The 25745-nt window shown below is 46.6% G+C and overlaps 2 protein-coding genes across 4 annotated transcripts in view; one reads left to right on the plus strand and one right to left on the minus strand.

Moving 5' to 3' along the window:
* Positions 1-11560, plus strand: part of PDE6A (phosphodiesterase 6A) — a 98054-nt gene extending 86494 nt beyond the window's left edge. For both annotated transcript variants that reach the window (XM_003934007.4, XM_010344533.3), the window contains 5 exons: positions 3516-3579; positions 3871-3945; positions 5703-5786; positions 8469-8616; positions 11056-11560. In XM_003934007.4, coding sequence (XP_003934056.2) covers positions 3516-3579; positions 3871-3945; positions 5703-5786; positions 8469-8616; positions 11056-11132 — 448 coding nt within the window. In that variant the 3' untranslated portion in view covers positions 11133-11560. The remainder of the gene's footprint in view (positions 1-3515; positions 3580-3870; positions 3946-5702; positions 5787-8468; positions 8617-11055) is intronic.
* Positions 11561-16872: 5312 nt separating this feature from the next.
* The window catches only part of PPARGC1B (PPARG coactivator 1 beta), a 124197-nt gene continuing 115324 nt past the window's right edge, over positions 16873-25745 (minus strand). For both annotated transcript variants that reach the window (XM_003934006.4, XM_003934005.4), the window contains one exon: positions 16873-24713. In XM_003934006.4, coding sequence (XP_003934055.1) covers positions 24613-24713 — 101 coding nt within the window. In that variant the 3' untranslated portion in view covers positions 16873-24612. The remainder of the gene's footprint in view (positions 24714-25745) is intronic.

Genomic DNA, 25745 nt, shown 5'->3' on the forward strand with positions numbered 1-25745 from the left:
AGCACAGCACCTGGAACCCCAGTGCATATGGAGGGCAGTGCCGAAGTGAATGCAAAGCCTTGTCTTTAGGGCACAAGGCCTCGAATTGGCTTTTCTGGCACCTCAGTGTCCTTCCTTCATCCCATGCACACAGCAAATCTCTGTCTATAAAATTCTTAGGTGTTTTTCTTCAACCACTGGGAGTGTTTTTCACATGATCCCTCCAGCCAAGGAAAGCAAGCATCCAGTACCCTCTTGAAGCCACCAGGGAGCTGGTGACTCGTATATGCATAGCTGAGCATTTATTTTCCCAACCTATCTGACAGCAAGTGTAACATGTTCACAGCAGTGATTAAAGCATAGGGCATGTTTTCTGAGGTAAACAAAAAGCATAATGGTATTTCTAAGAAATGTATGCATTCTGAAAGCTTAAAGAGTTATGTGAATTTTTGAGGGTTTATGTAATTTAAAATGTGCAGTGGCATCATCATAGCTCACTGTGGCTTCAAATTCCTGGGCTCAAGCGATTCCCCCAGTTCAGTCTCCCAAAGTGCTGGGACTATGGGCATATGCCACCACGCCTGGCTAATTCGTGTATTTTTCATAGGCACAGGTTCTCACTATGTGGCCCAGGTTAAGCTTGAACTCCTGGCTTCAAGCGATCCTTCTTTCTCAGCCTCCCAACGTGCCAGGATTACAGGTGTGAGCCACTGTGCCTGGCCCATAATTAAAGATTTTATTGAAACTTGTTAATATTTCATGAGTAACTCTTACAGCCTCCCAGACCATCTTATAGAAAATATGTCCCGTACCATGAAATGGATTTACTTTTTTTCTTCAAGGATAGATGTTGGCTTCTCTTTATTTTTTTTTCCTCCTACTTTAATCCCTAAAAGGATTCTGTGTGGCTGGGACCTTTAGGAAACTGAGACGCAGTTGAGAAGAGTATAAACATGAAAGGAAAAGGAAAGGCTGGTCACCCCAGCCACCTGCGCTCGTGGGAGGTGATGTGCTTCCTGTGGCTCACGGCAGAGCTTTCTGTGCCGCGGTTTAGGTGAAATGGCTGCATATGGGACGGTCATGAGCTCTTATTTAGTGTGATCCTGGCTAGAATAATAACTAAATGTACTTAATTTGAAGCAACCTTTGAACGTTCATCCTAGCAGAAAATGAAGTGAATTTTCTTTCTGTTCGGTTCCTATTTTTCTCATCATTTTGTTTTCCTTAATTGGGTTGAATGGAGTAGATAGAAATATTTGTGGTTTAGGTAATACTTTTGTGTTTCCTAAGAATGCAAACTGCCTTTTGCATATGAAGCCTGGGAATAACATTCTGCGTGTTCTAGTATGATTTTCTCATTCAGAGGGAGTTTAGCTTTCAGAGAGAAACAGCAGAACTGCCTTTGATCCCGTTTCAGAAGATTGGCCTCCAGCAAAGGTGGACATTTTTGAGACTTTTATAATAAAGAATTTAATTGCTCATTATAAAAAAGAAAGAAGAAAGAAAGAAAAAGAAAATATGCCCCATACAGTTGATTAATTGCAAAATCATCGGAGCAGCAAGTTAGGTTCCGAGCCCCGGCCTTCTCTCACTCCTCCCTCTCCCTGGCTCCTGCCCCTTGGTCTCACCCTTCCGCAGGCATGGCTGCAGGCCAGCTCTCCTGCCCTCCTGCTGAATTCCTGCAGCACCCCAATCCCCCCTGTCCTTTCCGCAGCACAGCTCTGAAGAGGTCACAGCTGGGCCCTTAACCTTTAACTGCTCCCCACTGCTTACTAGAAACCGTCTGCACTCCCCCGTGTGGAGTTTTGGGCCCATGCCACACGACCCTGGATTAGCAGCATTACCTGCTCTAAAATGCCTTCTCAAATCCACTCTACCTGCTCCCTCCTCTTGTTCCACTTCTTTGTTCCTGTCCCCTCCCTTTCTATTTTCTGTTGTACTCACCTGTGTAATAATGAGCAGGACACTCCCTTAAGAGATTACTTTTGAATGCTTTCTGCCTCCTTTCTTTACTGGCTCCCCCCGCACCTTTTTTTTTTTTTTTTTTTTTTTTTTTTGAGACCAAGTCTTGCTCTGTTGCCCAAGCTAGACTGCAATGGCATTATCTTGGCTCACTGCAACCTCCACCTCCCCGTTCAAGCAATTCTCCTGCCTCAGCCTCCTGAGTAGCGGAGATTACAGGTGCATGCCACCATGCCTGGCTAATTGTTGTATTTTTAGTAGACACGAGGTTTCACCATGTTGGCCAGGCTGGTCTTGAACTCCTGATTACAGATAATCTGCCCGCCTTGGCCTCTCAAAGGGCTGGGGTTACTGGCATAAGCCAGGGTGCCTGGCCCTTCCCACTCCTTCTTAATGCAAGGCCTCTTCACTATAGCTGCTTACAGTTTTCTCTCTACACCATACATTTTTTCTTTTTTTACATTTTAAATTTTTTGTGTGAGAGTTTCTGCCAGCTGAGGAAATGGTTTAGAAGAGAAAGAAAACTATTAGCATTAAACAAAACTCCTAAATCAGAAAAGCTAACTGACTGATAGAAAAAAGGAGTATGGCCAGGTGCAGTGGCTCACGCCTGTAATCCCAGCACTTTGGGAGGCCAAGGCAGGTGGATCACCTGAGGTCAGGAGTCTGAGACCAGCCTGGCCAACATGGCAAAACACCTTCTCTACTAAAAACCTAAAAATTGGCCAGGCATGTTGGCGCGTGCCTGTAATCCCAGCTACTCAGGAGGCTGAGGCAGGAGAATCGCTTGAACCCAGGAGGTGGAGGTTGCAGTGAGTGGAGATGGCACCATTGCACTCCAGCCTGGACGAAAGAGTGAAACTCCATCTCAGAAGAAAAAGAAAAAGAAAAAGAAAAAGAAAACGGGAGCATATTGGCTCCAATGGACAAAAGGTGATTCTTGAGGGAGGAGAGCAAGTCTTAGCTATTACAATGGCCTGCGGTTCTCCAAACAGACGGACAGTGTGTCGGTGGTATTAAAAGCTCATGGTGGGGTGATTACAGGAAAAGTGTCTAAAAAGCCTTTTTGGCAGTTGGGGCAGGAATGATGATAAGAAAACAAGTTGAGAAACACTTGTCTACAGTAGCCAAGATCGAAGGGACTCTGAAGATGCAATGAGATTTTAATGAACTCGTTATTTGTACAGTCCCTGAAACAGTGCTTGGTACATAAGAAAACCCGGGACATGTTCCTTGTGCACACACCACATCCGGACACTACACTAAGATTTCTCCATCCACCATCTCGTTTAATCTTGCACCTGCTCTGTGAGTAAAACACGATGATCATTACAGGCAGGGAAATGGAGGCTCAGAGCGGTTGGTGTAGTTGCCCAATGTCCAACCTCAGAGGCAGGATTTAACCCTGTCTGATTTCAAAGCCCAACCCCCAGATGCAATGGGGGTGAGCCCTTTCCTCACAATGAGACGAAGTCACCTACTAGCGGGGGTGGAGAAAGATAAGAGAGGTGGAATTAACCCATACATCAAGTCTTACATGGCCCGGGACTGACAGAGGGTGTCTGTGTGCCCAGGGCCATGATGATGACTGCCTGTGACCTCTCAGCCATCACCAAGCCTTGGGAGGTGCAGAGCAAGGTATGAACTCCCGCTGACCCGGGAGGAGGGGCATCCCAGTACTGGAGGCAGCAGGTCATGAGGCTTGGACTCTCTCAGCCCAGCTCCAGAACCAGCTCACCTGTGTTCTAGCCTCCTCTGCCAAGGCATGGGAATCACTTTAGGTCTCTCCAATGATGACAGCACAGTGAGGGTGGCAGGGCAGGGGTTGGGTTTATCCTTTTTGTGGAGTTGGATTTGCAAGTGGGATGGGAGCAGGGGTAGGGGATTGGGCTGGGGCTTTGACTCTGTGTGACCGTCTCTGTGGTGTAGGTAGCTCTGCTGGTGGCTGCCGAATTCTGGGAACAAGGTGACCTGGAGCGCACAGTGCTGCAACAGAACCCCATTGTAAGTAGAGAGGGGATGTCAGCCTGATGTTAGGGGGGGTGTGTTCCATCCTGACCTAGACATGACCTTTGCTATGATGGAGAGATGTGTGACTTTACTGTAAATATGACCTTTTCCTAATGCAGTGGTTTTCAAGATGTGTTCGGTAAGCCACCGTCAATCTTATCACTTGAGAGCATGTTAGGGATGTATATTCACAAGCCTCACTCTAGGTCTATCCAACCAGAAGCTCTGGGGGTGGAGCCCTGCAATGAGTGCTCTACCAAGTAAGCACTCCTAAAGTTTGAAAAATGTGTCCTTAGCTCACTCAACTGTGGAGCTTGGCAAGCAGACTCTAACATTTAGATTGCCCTTTCTTTTTTTTTTTTTTTTTTTTTTTGAGACGGAGTTTCGCTCTTGTTACCCAGGCTGGAGTGCAATGGCGCAATCTCGGCTCACCACAACCTCCGCCTCCTGGGTTCAGGCAATTCTCCTGCCTCAGCCTCCCGAGTAGCTGGGATTACAGGCATGCGCCACCATGCCCAGCTAATTTTTTGTATTTTTAGTAGAGACGGGGTTTCACCATGTTGACCAGGATGGTCTTGATCTCTTGACCTCGTGATCAACCCGCCTCGGCCTCCCAAAGTGCTGGGATTACAGGCGTGAGCCAATGCGCCCGGCCCTAGATTGCCCTTTCAATTCCAAAGGCCTAGAAGGCCATCTACCTCCCCTGACTCTGACCTAACAGCACAAAGCCAGCAAGCTGTGTGCCTATCAACTTGGCTGGGACCGTCGGCCAGCTTCCCACAGAGATGGGGAGACGGGGAGAGCAGCCTGAAGTTTCCCTGAAGTTCCTCAAGGCAAAGCTGGGAAGTAGGGCAGGGTTTGGAAAGGATGGGTAAAAGAGAGAGGCATTTTGGGGACAAACCGTTGACACCAGGATAGGCTAAACGTGTGAAAGTGTGCTAAGGACGCAGGGGCACCACGTCAGGCTTAGGCAGGAGCCGAGGGAGAGTGGAAGGCTGGGAGGAGCAGGTGCGTCGTGAAGGAACACGGGAAGGGCCCTATGGGCTTTGTTGTTCTCCCTCTCTCTCTTTGTAACATTTTCAAAGACATCGAGAATAGTCAGTGAACTCTAGTGCCCATCAGCCAGAGCCAACAATTAGCAGTCTGCCAGTCTTGTTTTATCTATCGCTTCCAATGTGCATTTCTTTTTCTTTTTGGTTGGGGTATTTTAAAGTAAATCTCAGACGCTATAATCTCTTCCATAAATACTTTAGTGTATGTATCTCTATGAGACAAGAGCTTAATATGGACAAAACCATAAACATAACCACAGTACCACTGACACGCTCACAAAATTCATAATAATACTTTAGTATCATCGAATCCCCAAGTTCTGCTTGTTTTTCTTGATTAAGAAAGAGAATTCAGTTGATTTGTTCAAATCAGGATCTAATCAAGGAGCATCCTGCCTCTGGCTTTTATGTCTCTTAAGTCTGTTTTAAACTGTGTCAGGCCCTCCCATCCCGCCCACGCTCTGGCCTTTTTGTGGTATGCCATTTATTTGCTGAAGACAGTGGGTCTTTTTTGGTACACCTTCCTGCATTCTGGATTTGGCTGGCTGTGCCCTCATGGTGCTCCTTGGCATGTTTCTCTGTTCTTTGCGGGTCTGGAAACATGATGAGTTTACAGTTTGATTTTGGTAAGAATGCTTCATAGGTAGGGTGGGTTTCTCTTACTGCCCAGTGCAGTTAACTCTTTCTCTCCCGTGACAGCCCATGATGGACAGAAACAAAGCAGATGAACTCCCCAAACTTCAAGTCGGCTTCATTGACTTTGTTTGCACTTTCGTCTACAAGGTAGACCCTTGGCTTCCTCAGACCCAGCAAGATGTCTTTGATAAACCTGGGATTTCCAGACAACATCAGAAATCGTAAACCCTAGCAGGTGACCAGTGGGTGATACTTTACAAAGCACGACTAGTCTTGAATGGCATTTGATTCTCAGGATAGTTTTATGGGTCTTATGTGATTGCAGCTCCAGGCTCCAGCCTGGGGCACATCCTAATTGCTTAATACACAGTTGTGGGGCAAATGACTAAGCATGGATTCAGGCAGAGGCAGAGGAAACACAGCAGACATATGTCCTTCTAACCTCCCTGCTGCTGGAAACACGACAGGCCAAAAGTAATTGTGAAAAGATAACCTGGCATTTCTCTTTGAGCTCTTGTTCAAAGTTAGTCTCCCTCTTGAGAAACCCACCGCTCCCAACTTTCTGTTATCTGTGCCACCATCCATCTCTCACTTTTAATTTTTATTTTGGCCATGTTACACATGAGAAGATGGAAGTCAGAGATGCAAAATGACAGGGCCAGTGTCACTGGACTCAGCCGTGAGGCAGGATTTAGTCCAGTGCTCTTTATGCTGTGTGAGCTGCAGTCCTTCTGCTAGGAAGAAGTGGTTTTTCTGGAGGGCAACAAGAGCGCCTGAGTTAGAACTCAGACTCACAGGGCAGAGTGGCTGATGCTTGCCACTATCATTACTAAATATTAGTAATATTTCTTTTTTTTTTTTTTTTTTTGAGACGGAGTTTCGCTCTTGTTACTCAGGCTGGAGTGCAATGGTGTGATCTCGGCTCACCGCAACCTCCGCCTCCTGGGTTCAAGCAATTCTCCTGCCTCAACCTCCCGAGTAGCTGGGACTACAGGTGCACACTGCCATGCCCAGCTAATTTTTGTATTTTTAGTAGAGACGGGGTTTCACCATGTTAACCAGGATGGTCTTGATCTCTTGACCTCATGATCCACCCGCCTCGGCCTCCCAAAGTGCTGGGATTACAGGCGTGAGCCACCGTGCCTGGTCTCTTTTTTTCTTTTTTAGACAGAGTCTCACTCTGTCACCCAGGCTGGAGTGCAGTGGCTTGATCTCGGCTCACTGCAACCTCTGCCTCCTGGGTTCAAGCAATTCTCCTGCCTCAACCTCCCAAGTAGCTGGGACTACAGGCACGTGCCACACACTCGGCTGATTTTTGTATTTTTGGTAGAAACAGGGTTTTGCCTTGTTGGCCAGGCTTGTCTCAAACTCCTGGCCTCAAGCAATCCACCCATCTTGGCCTCCCAAAGTGCTGAGATTATACACTTGAGCCATGGTACCCGGCTGAGGTCATGAGTTTTAATTGTCAGGCTAAGTGCTCTACATGCACTGCCGAAACCACGCTGGGAGGTAGGTATTACTACTGTCCTGATTTCATGGCTGAAGGGAAGCTCTGGTAGTGACCCGCCCAAGGTCACATCATTTGTGGCAGAGCCTGGACCAGAACCCACCCATCTCTGAACACACTTGGCTCTGGCTGGCATTCCACAGTGGGCCCTGGATTTGCTGTTCTTACATTGGGCAAATCCACTCCATCAATCTGCATCTCAATTTCCTTACCTAAAGATATAGAAGTGATGAATCTTATTTTCCTACCTCGCAGGAATTTGAGGACCGAAGGAGATAAATTGCTTCATAAACTGTAATGTGCTGTGCTCAAAGAGCTGTAAGAGCCTTTAAGACTCATCTTCTCAACATCTCAATTTCACTCAGAAAGTATTTACTGAGCATCCTTGTGTCCCAGACCTTGTGCTAGGCCAGGGCTACCCCAGGGAACAAGGCAGCCAATGTCCCTGCCCTCTCCAGGTTCTCAGCCTCTGGGGGAGACAAGCAAAGGGAGTTATTACAAGGAAGCAAGAGGTATTAAGAGAGAGCTTTGGGAGCTTCCAACGGGGGACTCCATTCACCTAGGGGGTCAGAAGAGGCTTCTTGGAGAAAGTGATGTGTAAGTGGAGGCCTCAAAGGAAAAATGAGGAGGTTAGAGTATTTCAGCAAAGAGAACAGCTTGGGATGAGCATGGTGGCTCACGCCTGTAATCCCAGTACTTTGAGAAGCCAAGGCAGGAGGATCGCCTGAGGCCAGGAGTTTGAGACCAGCCTAGGCAACATAGGGAAACCCCATATCTACAAAAATAAAATAATTACCTGGGTGTGGTGGCATGCGCCTGTAGTCTCAGCTACTTGGGAGGCTGAGATGGGAGGATGGCTTGAGCCCAGGAGTTTGAGGCTGCGGTGAGCTACGATTGTGCCACTGCACTCCAGCTTGGACAACAGTGAGGCCCTTTCTTGGAAAAAAAAAAAAAAAAAAAAAAAGAAGAGTAGGTTGTGTGAGGCCCACAGAACAGAGGATACACTCCAGGAACTGAGAGCTGTGAATTGCTTGGAGAATGCAAGATGGTCAAGGGCAGGAGGACACTGGGTCATGGAATTTGAAAGCCATGGTAAGAGGTTTTCACTTCCTGCTGAAGGACAGGGGCGCCATAGGAGGCTTCTAAGCAGGGGAGGCACAGGATGGTGTGGACCGGAGGCCCTGTAGAATCAGCATGGTGACAGAGGCCTGCTACCCCAAAGCAGCTCCTTCCAATGGTGGACATTTCCAGCTGTGCCACTCACTTGAGCCCAGACCCTGGGGCATGGCCCTTGCGCCAGAGGCACATACTCTCTCTTCTAGGAATTCTCCCGTTTCCACGAGGAGATCACCCCAATGTTGGACGGGATCACCAACAACCGCAAGGAGTGGAAGGCACTTGCTGATGAGTATGATGCTAAGACGAAGGTGCGGGAGGAGGAGAAGCAGAAGCAGCAGGTGGCCAAGCCAGGTTTGTGGATGGGGGGAGATAGGGAATCCCACCACCCGCTCCCTGAGCACTCGGTGTCTGGGTCTGGCCTCGGAGCCTCATATGCGGAGCCTCGTTCAGGCTCCTGATGGCCAGTACTATCCCCATTCTGCGTGTGAGTGCACCCGAGGCTGGAAGAGACCAAGTCACAGTAAGAGTCAGAGTCTGGTTCCCAAGACTGAGGCTGAGAAAAGCTCCAGGCCTCCTAGCAAGTGCCCCCCAACCAACATAGCACAGACTCTGATTTTAGGGTTGGCGACTTATGTCCCTACCCTGGGGCAAAGGAAAAGATCTAGAAGGGATCTAAAATTATTGGTTGGAAGGAATTTTATTTTTATTTATTCATTTATTTTTGAGACGGAGTCTCACTCAGTCACCCAGGCTGGAGAGCAGTGGTGCAATCTCGGCTCACTGCAACCTCCACCTCCCAGGTTCAAGCAATTCTTCCGCCTCAGCTTCCCGAGTAGCTGGGATTACAGGTGCCCACCATCACGTCTGGCTAATTTTTGTATTTTTAGTAGAGATGGGGTTTCACCATGTTGGCCAGGCTGGTCTCAAACTCCCAACCTCAGGTGATCTGCCCGCCTCAGCACCCCAAAGGGCTGGGATTACAGGCACGAGCCACTACATCTGGCCTTGGAAGGAATTTTAGAGGCCCTATTTCCAGCCTTTTGTCTGATGCTTGAAACCACCAGTGACAGAGGTCTCATTATCTTACGTGACATCCTTATTCAGTACCACTATTAGAAAGCTCTTCCTTGAACTCAAATTGTTCTCCTTGTTGAAGCTTCCACTTAGTGGTCACAGTTCCGCCTTCAGAATCAAATGGGATTTGTTCGTTCCAACTCTTTACTACTAACAGCACTGCCCCGCCCTTAAGTCATTTCCTTCGCTGGTTGTGTGCTGTTGCCTCATAGGACATAGCGTCTCGTCCCTGCCCCACCCTGACTGCCCTCCTCTGCATACCCATCCCTCTTCACCCATGGCTCTTACACATGGAAAATACCCGGGCCTCAGCTCTGCTCTGGGCAGTGTGGGTTGATTCTAAATGCACAGCTGCAAATGCAGGAGCCACTTAGAGTTTTGTAGTTCATGCTTTGCACAGCTCCAGGAAGCATCCTGTACATCATGGATGTGTAGAGCTGTTTTGATTTTCTAGAAAAATGGCAGTGAGGTGTCCTGAGAAATAAGTGCATTTTTCTAATTTATACAAATTGTCTTTTGGGCAAGTGGTAGGTCATTGCAAATTTGTGGCCTACAGATAAAAAATACAGATTTAGCTTACATTTTTTTTTCCTCTTTTTTTTCTTACAGCTAGCAAATCAGTACCAACATTTTTTTAATGTGATTTTTTTGGACCACATTTTAAAATTGGAATATTTCCGATTTTAAAAGTCCAGATTTGCAGCCTTTCTTTTTCTTTTCTTTTTTTTCTTTTTCTTTTTTTTCTTTTTTTTTTTTTTTTTTGAGATGGAGCCTCACCCAGTCCCCAGGCTGGAGTGCAATGTTGCAATCTCCGCTCACTGCAACCTCTGCCTCCCAGGTTCAAGCGATTCTCCTGCCTCAGCCTTCCAAGTAACTGGGATTACAGGCGCGTGCCGCCACGCCTGGCTAATTTTTGTATTTTTAGTAGAGACGCGGTTTCACCATGTTGGCCAAGCTGGTCTCAAACTCCTGACCTCATGATCCACTCGCCTCGGCCTCCCAAAGTGCTGGGATTACAGGCATGGGCCACTGTGCGCAGCTCTTTCTTTTTTGGAGATAGTGTCGCTTTGATGCCCAGACATGCGGTGGCGCAATCATAGCTCACTGCAGCCTCCAATTCCTAACTTCAAGTGATCCTCCCATCTCAGCTTCCCTATCAGATGGGACTTCAGGTGTATGCCACCATGCCCGGCCAATTTTTGTTTTGTTTTGTTTTGTTTTGTTTTGTGTGTAGAAACTAGATCTTGCTATGTTCCCCAGGTTGGCCTCCAACTCCTGGGCTTAAGCGATTCTCCTGCCTCAGGCTCCTGAAGTGTTGAGATTATAGGCATGAGTCACTGTGTCTGGCCCAACTTTTCTCTTTAAAAGAGTAAGATCTGGCCACACCAGTCTATCATTTTTGCATGGCAACTGCCCCCTTTGGATGAGACAGAGGCTGTCTCTAGTTCCTCCGTGTTCACCACTCCTGGTGTCTCCCAGACACTGGTACCAAGTACTGGTTCTCATTTATCATCATCCTCGTGCTGCTGTTTTTCTTAGAGAAATGTTCTCAGTTTCCGTGGTTCTCCTCACACCCGGTTTGCCTTCTGCATGTGTGGTTATCTGTTGGCCGCTGAAAGCCTTTGAGTTTGCAACTCTTAGTCCAAATTAGGTCAAAGGGGAAGCCCACTGCAGCCTCCTGTCACCCGGCCTGTTCTTTTTCCTGTCTCGTTGCAGCAGCCACAGGAAATCAGGTGGGGGGAAACGCTAGCCCAGGGGGTGCAACTACATCCAAGTCCTGCTGTATCCAGTAACACCACCGGGGGTCTGCTGGCCGGACGGCACCACCCTTTCCTGGGAAGAGATGACCCAAGCCAGCGGAAGACCACACACCTTGAGAAGTAAAGGAGTCATAGGATTTGAAAGCTGATAGAGAATTTAGCTTCCAGGAGTGTTCAATCTTTCGGCTTCCCTGGGCCACAGTGGAAGAATTGTCTTGGGCCACACATAAAATACACTAACGATAGCTGATGAGCAAAAAAATAATCACACACAAAAAAATCTCCTAATGTTTGAAGAAAGTTTATGAATTTGTGTTGGGCCTCATTCAAAGCTGTCCTGGGCTGCATGTGCCCCATGGACCGTGGCTTTTAAACATTCTTTTAGCCTTGAGAACTGCCTATTGAGCTAAAACCAATATTCCAGGTTTCATAGACATCAATTAAATATTTAGTTAATGCCAGATTCACTGGCTTGCTTAGAATCATTTTTGTTCTTTTATTTTTCCTTTTTCTTTCTATTTATTTCCTTGAATCGTTTTTGTTCTTATACTTTCATTTAGTATATTATAAAAATTTTCAACCATTTTGAAAAGTAGAGGATTGTACACTGAATCCCCACAAACCCATCACCCAGATTCCAATATCAAGATTTTGCTACATGCATTTCATCAGTCCTTTTTACATTTCCTTTTCCATTTTTTTTTCTTACCTGAAGTGTTTAAAGGCAAATCCTGGCCAGGTGTGGTGGCTCACACCTGTAATCCCAGCACTTTGGGAGGCTGAGGCAGGCAAATTTAGTGAGCCTAGGAGTTCGAGACCAGCCCTGGCAAAAATGGCAAAACCCTGTCTCTACAAAAAATACCAAAATTAGCCAGCTATGGTGGCACTCACCTGTAGTCTCAGCTACTCAGGAGACAGAGGTGGGAGGATCTCTTGAGCCTGAGAGGCGGCGATTGCAGTGAGCCGAGATCGTGCTACTGCACTCCAGCTTGGGAAACTGAGCAAGACTCTGACTCAAAAAAAAAAAAAAAAAAAAAAAAAAGGCACATCTCAAACATATCATTTCATTCTTCTACTAACTCATCTCTAAAGAACAAACATATCATTTCATTCTTCTACTAACTCATCTCTAAAGAAATAAGGATATTTTCTAACATAACCACATTCCTGGCCCATGCAACCGATGCCTGCCTAATACCCAGCTGTGATGTATGCTTCGATGGGCTGCACAGACCCCAAGCTTCAGCAAAGGACTTGGGACCCCACCAGCTTTGAGTGCTGTTGGCAGACCGCTCTCAGTGTCAGCCCCGTCAGGTGTTACTGCCGCCTTTCCCAGGCTGGCCTACACCCAGTGACTGATCCATGCCAGGTGGAGGGGCCTGGCCATTTTGGCTGAGCATGGGCTCTTCTAGGGGCAGGATTCCTCTTGGGGTCCATCAAGGCTGTTGCTGGGCTCACATCACAGCTCAACCTCTCCCTCTGCCCACTCCTATTTCCTTCCCTTCCCCAGGCATCGGTCCCCAGGGCACTGCTTAATAAGCATCCTCCAGACTAAGTCCATTTTAAAGTGTGCTTTCTGGGGCACCCAACTTGTGATGCCAGCCCTTAACCTTCCTTCATTGTCACAAAAGTTTTTAATGGTTGGCTTGCCTGAATCTGATCCAAACAATTTCACACTTCAAATTTAGTTGTTTCTTTTTGTTGGTTTTTAGGAAAAAGAAGATGTACTTTTTATTTTTGGATTTTCCGTTGATTTCACGGGGTATAAATTAAGGCAAATTATTCTCAATTTCAGAACTTCTGTTCCTTAAATTAACAGGCATTCTGTTGGTTTAAAAAGATAGATGTGGTAGATAGAATTTCTTTCTTTCCTTCCCTCCCTCCCTTTCCTTCCTTCCTTCCTTCCTTCCTTCTTCTTTCTTTGTGATGAGGTCTCACTCTATTGCCCAGACTGCAGTGCAGTGGTATGATCATAGCTCACTGAGGCTCCAACTGCCCAGTCTCAAGGAATCCTCCCATCTCAGCTTATCAAGTAGTGCTGACCACAGGCATGCACCATCATGCCCAGTTACTTTTTTTAAACATTTTTTTTTGTAGACATGGGGTCTCATTCTGATGCATGGGTTGGCCTCAACTCCTGATCTCAAGTGATCCTCCTGCCTCAGCCTCCCAAAGTGTTGGGATTACAGGCGTGAACCACTGCACCTGGCCAGGACTTATTTCTTTTAAACTGAATCTAAGTATGTTCTGGCAAGTCTGCAATGCCGAGCAGAATGCCACTGGCCTGATCAGCATTTGTGTCATAGTAACTAATGTTGAAAACAGCACAAATAAACCAGAAGTTGAAAATGACAATAACATGCTAAAAGTTTGCAAGTCAATTTCTGTTATGCTTGTCCAAATCTAATTTTTTTTCATTCTCTGTTGTTCCCCCCAGCTTTACTGAGGTACAGTTAGCAAATAAAAATTATACATATTTAAGGCATACGCTGTGCTATTCTGATACACATTGTGAAATGACTGCCATAATGAAGCTAATTAATATATCCATCACCTCACATAGCTATGGTTGTTTCTGAAGTCTCTTTTAGTCTACAAAGTGCTCCTTCCTTATTTCCTTTGCCACCGACTTGCAAAAATAGTTTTCTCACATCTGTATTTATGATTGTTTCTTTGTGGCTGCATGTAACACATTCCTCTCTCATTCTAATAAATGGACATTAGCTCTAGAACTTTTCTTGCTTCCATACTGAATGTTATGCAGAAACTAATATATTAAAACAGTTGCCTTGAGGAGAGGGAGCCACATGGTCTCCTCAAACAGTAAACCACAGATCTACTGTAATTTCTCTTTTTAGACATAGGAGGAAACTGAAGGCCAGTCAGAGGATGGGGCTGGGCCAAGTTCCTGGCACAGTTCTCCAGCTTCCCTCCAGGAGACGCCCAAGGTCACAGAGAACAGTGTACAGGGCATCCACAGCCTGGTGGCTTCCAGGCCTCCACAGCTGATCAATCTGGGCTCCTGACGCATGAGCCCTGCTCCTATTTGCAGGCCATGTCAACAGAGAGCTGGGTCTGGAAGTTCCATCTTTAAACTCCCAAGCTAGACGTTCTGCCCTGCTGCAATGTACATTCTGAGAGCAGTGGTCTTTAAGCACAGGACTGTCCTAAGTACATCACATGTGGTGGTTACATGGCAGAGTAGAAGGAGAAGTAAGTGTCACTCAGGAACACATAGGCATCGATGTGACTCTGCCGTCACATTTCTGAGTCCCTTCGGCAGGTTCCTTCTGCTCCACTTCCCAGCTTTTCCCAATCTGTCAAAAAAAAAAAAAAGGTCAAGATCCTTGCTGTGCCTTGTACAGCAAGTGCCTAAGTGGAAACGTTCCTATTAATTTTAACGGGAAAAAATCATGATGTGTTCCCTTGCAATCAAAGAGATCCAAGCCATTCTCACAGATTGAGAAAAGAAACCACCTGAACAAAGTCATCTCAGGTGACTTTGCTTAGCACCAAATGAGACTGAGTGCAATGCGGATCACAGCTGATGTTGATTAAGTACTTACCATGTCCTAGGTACTGTGCACAATCTAATTTCATCCTAACAACACCACTCCAAGGGAGAAACTATTCCTAGCTCCATTTATCACATGGTGAAGAGCAGACTTAAAGAGGTAGGAAATCTGCCCAAGGACACCCAGCTGGTAAGTGGTGGAGCCAAGATTCAAAGCCAAGCAGCTTAGGCTGGCGTGGTGGCTTATGGATGTAATCCTAGCACTTTGGGAGGCCAAGGTGGGTGGATCACCTGAGGTCAGGAGTTCGAGATCAGCCTGGCCAATATGGTGAAGCCCTGTCTCTACTAAAAATACAAAAATTAGCTGGGTATGGTGGTGGGTGCCTGTAATCCCTGATACTTGGGAGGCTGAGGCAGGAGAACCACTTGAATCCAGGAGGCAGAGGTCACAGTGAGCCAAGATTGCACCATTGCACTCCAGCCTCTGTGACAAGAGTGAGATTCTGTCTCAGAAAAAAAAAAAAAAAAAAGCCAAGCAGTTTGACACCAGAACCCCAGCTTATGACATTTTCCTTGTACCATACTGCTTCTGCAAATCAGGTTTTGTTGTTGTTGTTTTTAAAGAATGTAAGAACATAAAGGAACTTCGAGTTCAGCTAAGCAAATTGTTTCATATTTGGGAAAACCAGGGACCAAAGAGGTGGTTTGCCCAATTCACACACAGAAGTGGCAGAGATGGGTCCCAAATGCAGGTCTTGAGGCTCTGCATCTGCCATCCTATTCCTTGCACTATGGGTAGGATCCTCTCAGGGACTCCTGATTGATCGGGCTGGTGCCCTGCAGTGAATGGAAAAGCAGGTCTATTCTCCTGAAGCTTACCATCTACAACAGATGGGCAACAGGTACTGGGCCGTCAATCACACACATACTCTCTCCAAAGACTCTAATCACACCACAGAGCTCTGCCCTAGTGGAAACGTTCCTATTAATTTTCATGGGAAAAAATCATGATGTGTTCCCTTGCAATCAAAGAGATCCAAGCAATTTTCACAGATTGAGAAAAGAAACCACCTGGACAAGGAGAATATATGTATGTGTGTATGAGTTATGTAATAAACAGCAACCTGAAAATAGTTTGCATGTAACATAAAATGTAATCACTCATTGTACCTGTTCTTATTTATTGATTTATTTTGAGATGGAGTCTAACTCTGTTGTCCAGGCTGGAGTGCAGTGGTGTGTGATCTCGGCTTACTGCAACCTCTGCCTCCCAGGTTCAAATTTTCCTGCCTCAGCCTCCCAATTAGCTGGGATTACAGGTGCCCACCACCACGCCCAGCTAATTTTTGTATTTTTAGTAGAGATGGGGTTTCACCATGTTGGCCAGGCTGGTCTCAAACTCTTAACCTCAGGTGATCCACCCACTTTGACCTCCCAAAGCGCTGGGATTACACATGTGAGCCACCACACTCGGCCCATTCTTATTTATATATAATTCTCTTCCTCAATGTTTCAACCTTTTGGGGCTCATCTTGCATTTAAAAGAAAAGCAAAAACAGCAGCTTTAGGGTCAAATAAAGGCTAACCCCTTTGAGGCGTGAGGAAATGACACACAGGCACCAGACAGAGTCTTGGAAGATGCCACTTCCTCACCCTACTTGCTGGACGTACACAAAGGAAAATGTTCTGAATTCACTCAAATGTCGCACACGATGCAGGCCTGCTCTGAGATCCTCTGAACAGAAACCATTTTGTAATTTTTGTAATTACAAATTGATGAGGGTTTTGCCTGGGACCATAATGCCAAAACATCTCTCACTGTGCATTTATTCAATGTGTCTGTGTGAAAAAGTTGATATACCAAAACAAGGAAGTCTGTGTTCGGAAAGGGGCAAAGCTTTACAAACGTTATGGCAAAAAGTCGTTCATGGAACAGCTGTTATGTGAGATGAGTCTGAATGATTATTTTATTAACTATATTTTATTTAATTTACTTTTTCAGAGATGGAGGGGTCTCACTATGTTGCCCAGACTGGCCTTGAACTCCTGGGTTCAAATGATCCCCCCGCCTCAGCCCCTGTACCCAGCATGAATGGATATTGTGGAGTGTGAAAAGAGATGTGAAGGAGGGAAAAGTGTGGTGAGGTGGGGTCTTATCTGAGAAGGTGATGCTGAAACTGACATCTCTTCCCCATTTAGTGGTCGGTGTCTGTCAAAGAGCTCCCAGGACCAATAAGGAAAGACACGCATGGGCAGAGCTGTGGGTGGTATTTTCTTTTTAATCTCCATAGTGTATTTGTTAAGTTTATTTATAAGCAGATCACTTCACTATTTACAGTACATGAGCATAGAGATTCTACAGTTTTTGTGATGTAAACAATAACCCCACAGTGGGAGTTTGAGAAAAGAAGCGAGTTCTGAAGTATTTACAGACATTAAAATAGAACTTTATACTCACAGAATAATAATACATAGAGCAATTTGGTTAAATTATCTAGGAAACTATAGAATTTGACAATGTACAAATACGGGAAAACATTTTCTCATTTAGAAGGTAAGACAGAGAAATCACACCAGAAATAAAATAGGGACGATGACAACCACGAGAATTAAAAGCAAAGAAGGTTTCCTTCTTGCCTCTTACAGATAAAGTATTTATATAAATAAGGACACAACCCAACAAAATGGAAAAAATATATAAAAATCCTCTACCAATTAAAAAAAATAGCAAAACTAAAAACTTGATTCTCAATCATTAGCAGTGTCCTTTAAAAAATTAAAATTTAGCTTTCTATTATAAATAACAAAGCAGATGTGTCCCTCTGTGTAGGTGAAATTCTTGCACCTTTCTCAATAAATGCATCAATGTAATTCCACACACACACACATACACACACACACAGGCACAGATGTGTGTATGTGTGCCTAGATACACACACATACCCACCACAAACACAGCCTTCCACTCACACACTCAGGCTGTAGTTACCTTGTTAAGCTTCCTAATAAATAATGCCCCCTACGGTAGTACCCCTGGGGATGACAAAACCTTACAGGTTTAGCCATTCCTTGGTTTGACCCTGTCGCAGAGTCAGGGAAGGCCCTGGCTCCTACTGCTCAGAATTCTCTAGGCTGCGTGGTCACACCAAGAGAAAAGGATTTGAGTCCAAGATTTGGAAATGCTGGAAAGGACCATAGGGACCACCTTGCCCAGTTGATTAAGGCTGGCTACAGACACCTTTAGAAACCTGGGGTTGGGGAGAGGGCTCATGTTGGTTTCAACATTAGCAGCTGCCTCTGGAAGAAGCAGATGCTCCAAGCCAATGCTAACGACATTGGACAAGGAGGTGAGGGGATGGGTGTGAACCCCAGAGCAGACTACACTGGACTTCTGGATGGTCATCTTCCCCAGAAACCATTTGGAAATCCAAGCAGTCTACTCCCCCGATCCACAGACCGCCTTGTCCACGCTCCCCTTGAGATTTCCAACCTGTTTCCATCAGAATCAGAACATTCCTCAAGAAACAAAGTTGGGAATAGTTTATGACTTTTTATTCCTAACACAAAAACATTTGACAAGATTTTTAAAATACAAAATACAAGCAAAAAAATTGAACAACAACAAAAAAAAACGATTTGGCTATTCAGTGGACCATATCAAAGGTCATGGCCAGGCCCACCACGGAATTCTTACACCCAGCTTCTTCTCTTGCCCTGAGGGCGTAATTCGGACCACCCAGCAAAGGTTTATGTAACAAGGTCGGCAGCTAGGCTGCCAGTATTGCAGTTACGGTAAACCCCTCCCGGGCCCCTGGACCTCCCCTGGTCCACTCCTGTCTCTTCTGCCCACAGGACAGCTAGTGCATTTCTCAGTTCTGCGTGACAGTCTACCAAGTGGCTGCTTCTGGAGTCTTCTGACTAGTGTTGCACTGATCTCTGAACACAAAAACAGTTGGTTCATGCCATCATATTTCATTCCCAAAGTTAACGAGGGACAGCAGGGTGGCCCAGAGGATTTATTTGCCTTCCATCTGGGTAGCTGGTGGAGACAACCTTTGGCCACTAGATGGCGACCATATGTTGATAAGGCAAAATGCTGAGGTGGAAACTGACCAATCCCCTTCACAAGTAACCAATGAGCAAGGGTGGTCAAGTGAAAAAGGAAGCTTTTATAAACCACCTTGGTGACTCCATTGACCAGAAAATACTGCACGGTGGCAGGGGAGGGGAGGGTTCTAGTTACATAAACCCCTCTTAGAGGAGTTGTTGCACAGCCCGGGGACCGACCACCTATAAAACCTATTTTCCAAGCCCCAAATTCGGGCAATTAGATTTTTGTACTCCCGGATGTGCAAAGCATTCTGATGAAATGGAGTATCTGAAAAGCTGTCCCCATGAATCACGAAGCCTCAGTCAGTGCTGCTATACCATTAAAGAAACAAAAAACAAAAGCTGCCCTAAACATATGCAGCGTGATCAATGCCTCCTGTTGCCCCATATGTTTTACAATCATTTGAAAGAAATGTGTGAAAAGTGCCTAAGCTGTTTAAAAAAAAAAAAAAGTGTATTGCTAGTATTGTCTGAGAACAAGAGAGAAACAGCCAAGTGGTCACAACATTTGCATTAACATCTGTCCAGTGAGGACAAAGATGAGGTTAATGTGAGATTTGACATCATTACCCAGCCAAGTTGGGGGTTTAATTCCTTACTTTCCCCACTAGAAACTATGGCTTAGATCTGTCCCGGAGAGCTGGCCTTCTTGGATAAGGCAACTCAGCCAGGACGCAGTGGGACTGAACCTGCTGCCAGTTGGTTCTTGCAGAGAACCCTCACCCTGAACAGAAATTGCGTCAAGTTAGAGAATGGACTCAGTTTTAAGGAGAAGTGATGGATTCCCAATGCTCCTGGTTGGGAATCTGAGTCTCTCAGAAGTCAAAGGGACTTTAATGCTCATATTCAACATTCTCATTTGGTAGATGAGGAAACAGGGACCCCAGATCACACAGCAAGTAAGAAACATTGGGGTTTCTGATTCTGAGATGGCTTATAGTGAAGTGACTTGCTCTATAAACTCATTTCGCTGTTTTCATCTCTCTGTAAAGGTAAGTACCAAGATCTAAATCCATGGCTCCGTTTCTAGGGCTTCCAACAAAAGGCTAGAAAGGGTTGGCCCTCGCACTGGCTCTCCTGCTGCTGGTATCTCCAAAGGCATCTCTGCTCTCCTCCTTGACAGCAGCCCCATTCCTGAACTCCCTGTCCCAGTCTCTAGAAGAACACCTCCCACAGCCAAAGGAGACCCATATTTTCCAGTGTAGAAACATGGAGCCAGGCTGAAGTGTTGGGGTTTTCTCAAAGTGCTTTTATTGAGTAATGCAAAGTCAGCCTTTGCCTACTTCCTGGGCATCTTGCAGCCGGCTCCCAGGGCTTCCCCCATCCCATAGTGGTTCTGAGCCAAGGACACATTCATGCATGTGAGTTTCCAACTCTGAAGCTTTCCCTCCATTTGCCCTGTACCTCTAAACTTGGCAAGCAGACCTGGAGCCCATCTGTGTGTAAAACACCTCAGGGACAAGAGGGTTACCTTTAACATATTGCACATAGCACTAATTAGTTTTCTTCTACCCCAGTGGGAAGGGATGACAAGGTCCCTCTCCTTTGGCCAGTGAAACCATTACATTCACTTTCTTTGCTACATCCAATTTCTAGTCTTAATCATATCTGATGCTGGGATATTGGTCACTGCTAAATCTCAAATGCTGAAAAAATACTGCAATTTGACATCAGTGAGTCAGATCAATACATACTCTGAGACTGATTTTGCTTCACAGTTGGGATGAGCCATCTCTCAAGCTGCAGGCTCGGCTGCGATTAACTGAACTCTGTATCTGGGATGGGCCACGAACTGAGCTGTCCATGCAGAAAGACCAGGCTGCCCATGCCTTCCCTGTCCCTCTACTCACCACTGCACGGCAGCCCCAGTGGGCCTACTGCACATGTCTAGGAGAAATCACTCTAAAAAACCACAGGCACAGGCTTTAGGCAACAAAAGATGTCTCACTGCATCTCTTCCCGAGTCAGAACTTGAGTACTGGGTCTTTGCAGCTCAGAGCATTCCTCCCTTCCTTCTCCTGCCCACAAAGCCCTGCCTCTCTCCTGAGCACACGACACTCCATGCTGCAAGAATTCAAGGCAGATGCCGATACCTTATGGGTGCTTTTTGACTCAAAGCAGTTTTTTGGCTGAGGGGGCAAGCTGTGACGGGGCCGGGGTTGGGGGCCTTAGCTGCACTCCATCCACTCATATTCTTTACCTCTTTGATGCATTTTCCTTCGGTAACCAGAGCCCCCAAGAATGAGGATTCTGATTCAGCCTTCTACAGACTGGGGAAGGAGATGGAAGAATTCCACTCAGTGGTTGGATCGGACATTTTTGGAAAACACCAGCACGGCACAGAAACGGACAGTACGACCTGCCCTGCACGGGCAGCTATCGACACAGTCTACAGCAAGCTTTATGGCGATCACATGTAAACATCATCGAGAGCAAACACTAGGACAGCGCTACAATGAGATGGTTGCCAATGGCAGCTGCTCCCTCTGGGTTATTCCTCAATTTGGTGGGAAAGAGACCAAGGTTCACTCGTTTTCCTGAACAGACCTTGGAGTTGCCTTAGTAAATAATACACAGCACCGAATGAGTCCTTCGGGATAGAGGTTGTCTGCAGGGTTGGTAAATTTTAGAACATATAGCATTTTATGTATGGGATGGCAATAGAGACTACTCGATGCCCTCGGCAGGCAGCGTCCCCCAGCCCTGGCTTTAGGCATGTCATGTCCCAATGCCACGCTCAGGTTTCTGCTCAAGGGCCAATGTCTAAGCTAACTTCAAGTGTCCTAGATTAATCTGACATGAAAGGACAGCTTCAGCTGACCCCAAAGCAGGGAGTGACAGACTTGTCCTTTGCTAAAACTCCCCATTTCTTTACTCTAAAGTACTACCATCCCAAGGCCGACCCTTGACCAAGTGCAATCAAGGAAGAAGCAAATAGAAGGCGGGGCTTAGAGATCATCCATGGTCCAACTCCTTTTAGCACACTAAGGGGCCAGGGAGCGGAAGGGACTTACCGAAGTTACAAAGGAAGTTCTTGGTGGAGTCTGGACTCCCCCAGCTCTCCAGACTTGGAATCTAGTGTTCTTTCCTATCTCACTTCTCTCTCCTTGATGCAAATCGGGACTTACTTAGTGGAGGCAGCAGAAAGATCTAAATTCTATCCCACTCCATAATCATTTATTGTGTGCCTACTATGTGCTAGGCAATGAATAGCTATAAAGGAATTCAGAATGATCAGGTCTGTGCTGTGGGAAGTCCCTCTTTGGGTCCATCCTCCTAAGCCCTGCCTTCCTCAAATATGTTCCTATCTGTTACTCATCTACTGCCTCCTGCACCCTCTGCAAGGGGATGTGTATGTCAAAATAGTATTGGGAGTTTTACGCCACAGAATAGCATTAGGGGAGTTTTCTTTCATGGAACTGAACATCATAGCCAGGGATACGCCACCACGAAACTCAGCCAACATATGGTTCTGCGTGATTGTTGGAAACCTTCCAAAGATTAGCAAAATGTCAAATAGATTAAACTCTGATCAATTAGTAATGACTTACCAGAGCACTGATTTCAGGATTTTTTTTTTTGAGACGGAGTTTCGCTCTTGTTACCCAGGCTGGAGTGCAATGGTGAGATCTCGGCTCACCGCAACCTCTGCCTCTTGGGTTCAAGCAATTCTCCTGCCTCAGCCTCCTGAGTAGCTGGGACTATAGGCACGCACCACCATGCCCAGCTAATTTTTGTATTTTTAGTAGAGACGGGGTTTCACCATGTTGACCAGGATGGTCTTGATCTCTTGACTTTGTGATCCACCCACCTTGGCCTCCCAAAGTGCTGGGATTATAGGCGTGAGCCACTGCGCCCGGCCGATTTCAGGATTCTTATAGCACATCCATGCTCAAGGAACCCAAGTGCTGTGATTGATTAGTTATGTCTGTATTGGTCAACGAGCTGGGAGTAGTGGTACATATACTATGTATTTGCCATCTTGGGCCAGACACTGCCTCAGCAGAAGCTAACAATGTTGAAACTTGTCTAATCCTCCCCTTCAGTTCATTTCACACAAAAGGAAATTGGGGTCCAGAGGGGTCAACTGCTGTGACACACTGCAGTTCAATATCCCTATCCTCCCTGAAGCCTGCCTCCTCCGGCCTTATCCATGAGCTGGTAGTATGCTCACCACCCAGTGGAAGACCATGGGCTCATTTTACCTACTGAGGTATTTGATAATCTTTAAAAACGTCAATTCTCAACGAACTAGGCTTGGCATAAGCAACAAACTACATTAGACTATTTAGTTTAATGAGCCACTTTCAAAAAAAAAATTTTTTTTTTTAAAGCAAAAGGACCTTTTAAAAAAAAAAATACAAAAATTTCCCAAGGAACCCTGATGTATGAAAGAAATCAGAAACAGTTCACTCATACCCTGCCTGGCCATGGTGCCCTCATGAATGACCCCCAAGGTACCCACAGAACATTAAGCTAGAAATGGCTTTGCCATCACTTAAGAACACCAAATTTAAAGTGAAGCCAAATAGGAGTGTTTTTTTCAGTTGCAGGGGAGCTGGGAGATCGTCCTCTCTACTCCCAACCTTCACACCTTCCTCCTGACTCCCCTGCCCCAGCCACCAAAACAACTTTACAGACAAGGACAAAGGACTACCTGAGGGGGTAGGATGGCCTGATGGCTGGCCCAAAAAGGATGACTGCTCCCAGACCACCTGTCTGCACCACTGCCAGGGGTGTCACCAAGTTCTGACAGTGTGTCCGCAGGCGGAGGCAAACCGCAGACCACTCATGATCACAGCTGATAGTATGCCCAAGACACATGCCAGGGCTTGAATTCACCTGACGCCGGTGGGTCAACTGCTAATGTAACCCCTAAAATGAGCCCCTAGGCTTCTAGTCTGATGTCCAATTTAGCCAAAGTCACCTCTACCCGTCCCTGAAACTGCATCTTTACCCCGGCTGCGATGGAAGCATGGGACCAAGACTCAGAAGGCCTGGTCCGGGTCACCCATCTGCCTTCCCGCTGGCAATGGGACCTCCCACAGTCATTTCGCTTCTCGGGGTGCTGCCAGCCTCCCCTGGAAAACAGGAATGATGCGGCTTGCCCCGCCTTCCTTACAAGGTAGTCAAGGGTCTGAGTACGAATGGATGGACACACGCTTGAAGCGTGAGCTGGGCACAAGATGGGGGCTCTTGTAATTTGAGCCAAACTTGCTCAGCAGGAGACAGGACAGGGCGTGGCAGATACAGCCTGGAAACGGCAGGCCACGCTTCCCTGCGGACCAGCCTAGCGGCCACCCAGTACCTCCAGGACAATCTGGTGAGGGGAGCAAGCAGCTCAGTGGCAAACACCTCACGACAGTGCATAGTTAAAAAATCAAGGAAGCAATACAATAATCCCAGGCACAGTACATCTGAGCCATAAATACATTATTTTAAGGATATACGTTTTTTTTTCTTCAATTAAAAATGAAGTTTATAATCCTGATTCTATTCACAAGTAACAATTTCATCATCACACACTACAGACAAGAAATGTTATGGTGAACACAGCTGCAAGTCTACCACAGCAAGTCAGTCGGGAAGGAAGGGGCGATGGGTGACTGACCCGGCACTTCCAGGCGCACCCAGGACAACCCGTTGGAAGCAAGGACACTAATGTGGCAGTGGAACGTCAACACCATGGAAACTCACAGACAGAAGCAGCTTTGCTCAATGTAAACATTGATTTGTTTTTAAAAGGACAGCAGTTTCAAGTCTCTCTCACGGGTGTTCTCTCACGCTCGCTCGCTCTCTCCTCATATACTTGATTTCTTTGAAAACGTAAACATATTGGAAGGGCCTCGTCTGAGGTATTGAGGTATTCCTCGAGGGTTAAGGCTGTTATCAATGCAGGCTCTGCTGGGCCTCTTTCAGTAAGCTGTCAAAATCCATGGCTTCGTACTTGTTTTTCCCTGACGCAGGAAGGGCCTCTTCTGAATTGGAATCTGGGCATGGGGGTGAGGAGACAGGGAAGAGCAGTGAGCAACTTACAAAGACCGGATGGTCAAGATATCTGCCACTACGAGTGGGCACCGTGGAGTGGCTGCAGCCCAAGGCCTTGGGGAGCTGGGATGAGCATTGGACTGTGGGCACTGCCCGCCATCCTGCCGGGACATCCTGGCCATGGTGTCAGTGCTTCAGGGCCTTGGCTGCCTTGTCTAGAGGCCTGGAGTCCCAAACTAGAGCACTCCGGAGGCTTTCTAGCTCCACACCCTATGACTCTACCTTCCCTGGCAGCTTCTTGCTCATTAGTAACCTGCAGCATCACATTAAGGGAGGGCTAACAACACTAGGCCTGGTCTGGGTCACCCCTCTGCCTTCTCACTGGCAATGGGACCTCCCACAATTATGTCGCCTCTCGGGGTGCTGCCGATAACCATTATTAACAATCTAATTGTTAACAGATTGGGAACCCGATTCCCATAAATGGACACGCAGCCAAGTGTAGTGCTGCCTGACCTGGCTCCTGGCCGGACCACTGACACTCAGTCCTGTACCATCAAGGCTGCGTTGGATTCTCTCCACTAAGTGCTTTTTTCCCCTCTCTGGAGACAGGGTCTTGCTCTGTCGCTCAGGTTGGAGTGCAATGGTGCCATAACGGCTCACTGCAGCCTTGACCTCTCTGGTTCAGGTGCAAACCACCATACCTGGCTAATTTTTGTATTTTTTTTTTGTAGAGATAAGGTTTCACTATGTGGCCCAAGCTGGTCTCAAAGTCCTGGGCTCAAGTGATCCTCCCACCTCAGCCTCCCGAGGTGCTGGGATTACAGGCGTGAGCCACTGCACCTGGCCAAGTAATTCTTTTGTACATTGTACTTCTTTGTCCTTCTTCATCATCTTGTCCCCAGGTGGCTGCTGCCTTGTCTGGGGTCACCATGGAATGCCCCTGAAGGGGACAGGACAGCAGCTGACCCTGTGAAGTCAAGGTGACCGTAGCCACGGTTCTGCCAGCTGGCTGTGCACACGACTGAACCTTC

Source organism: Saimiri boliviensis, chromosome 1 (genome assembly GCF_048565385.1).
Source record: "Saimiri boliviensis isolate mSaiBol1 chromosome 1, mSaiBol1.pri, whole genome shotgun sequence".
NCBI classification, from domain to species: Eukaryota; Metazoa; Chordata; class Mammalia; order Primates; family Cebidae; genus Saimiri; species Saimiri boliviensis.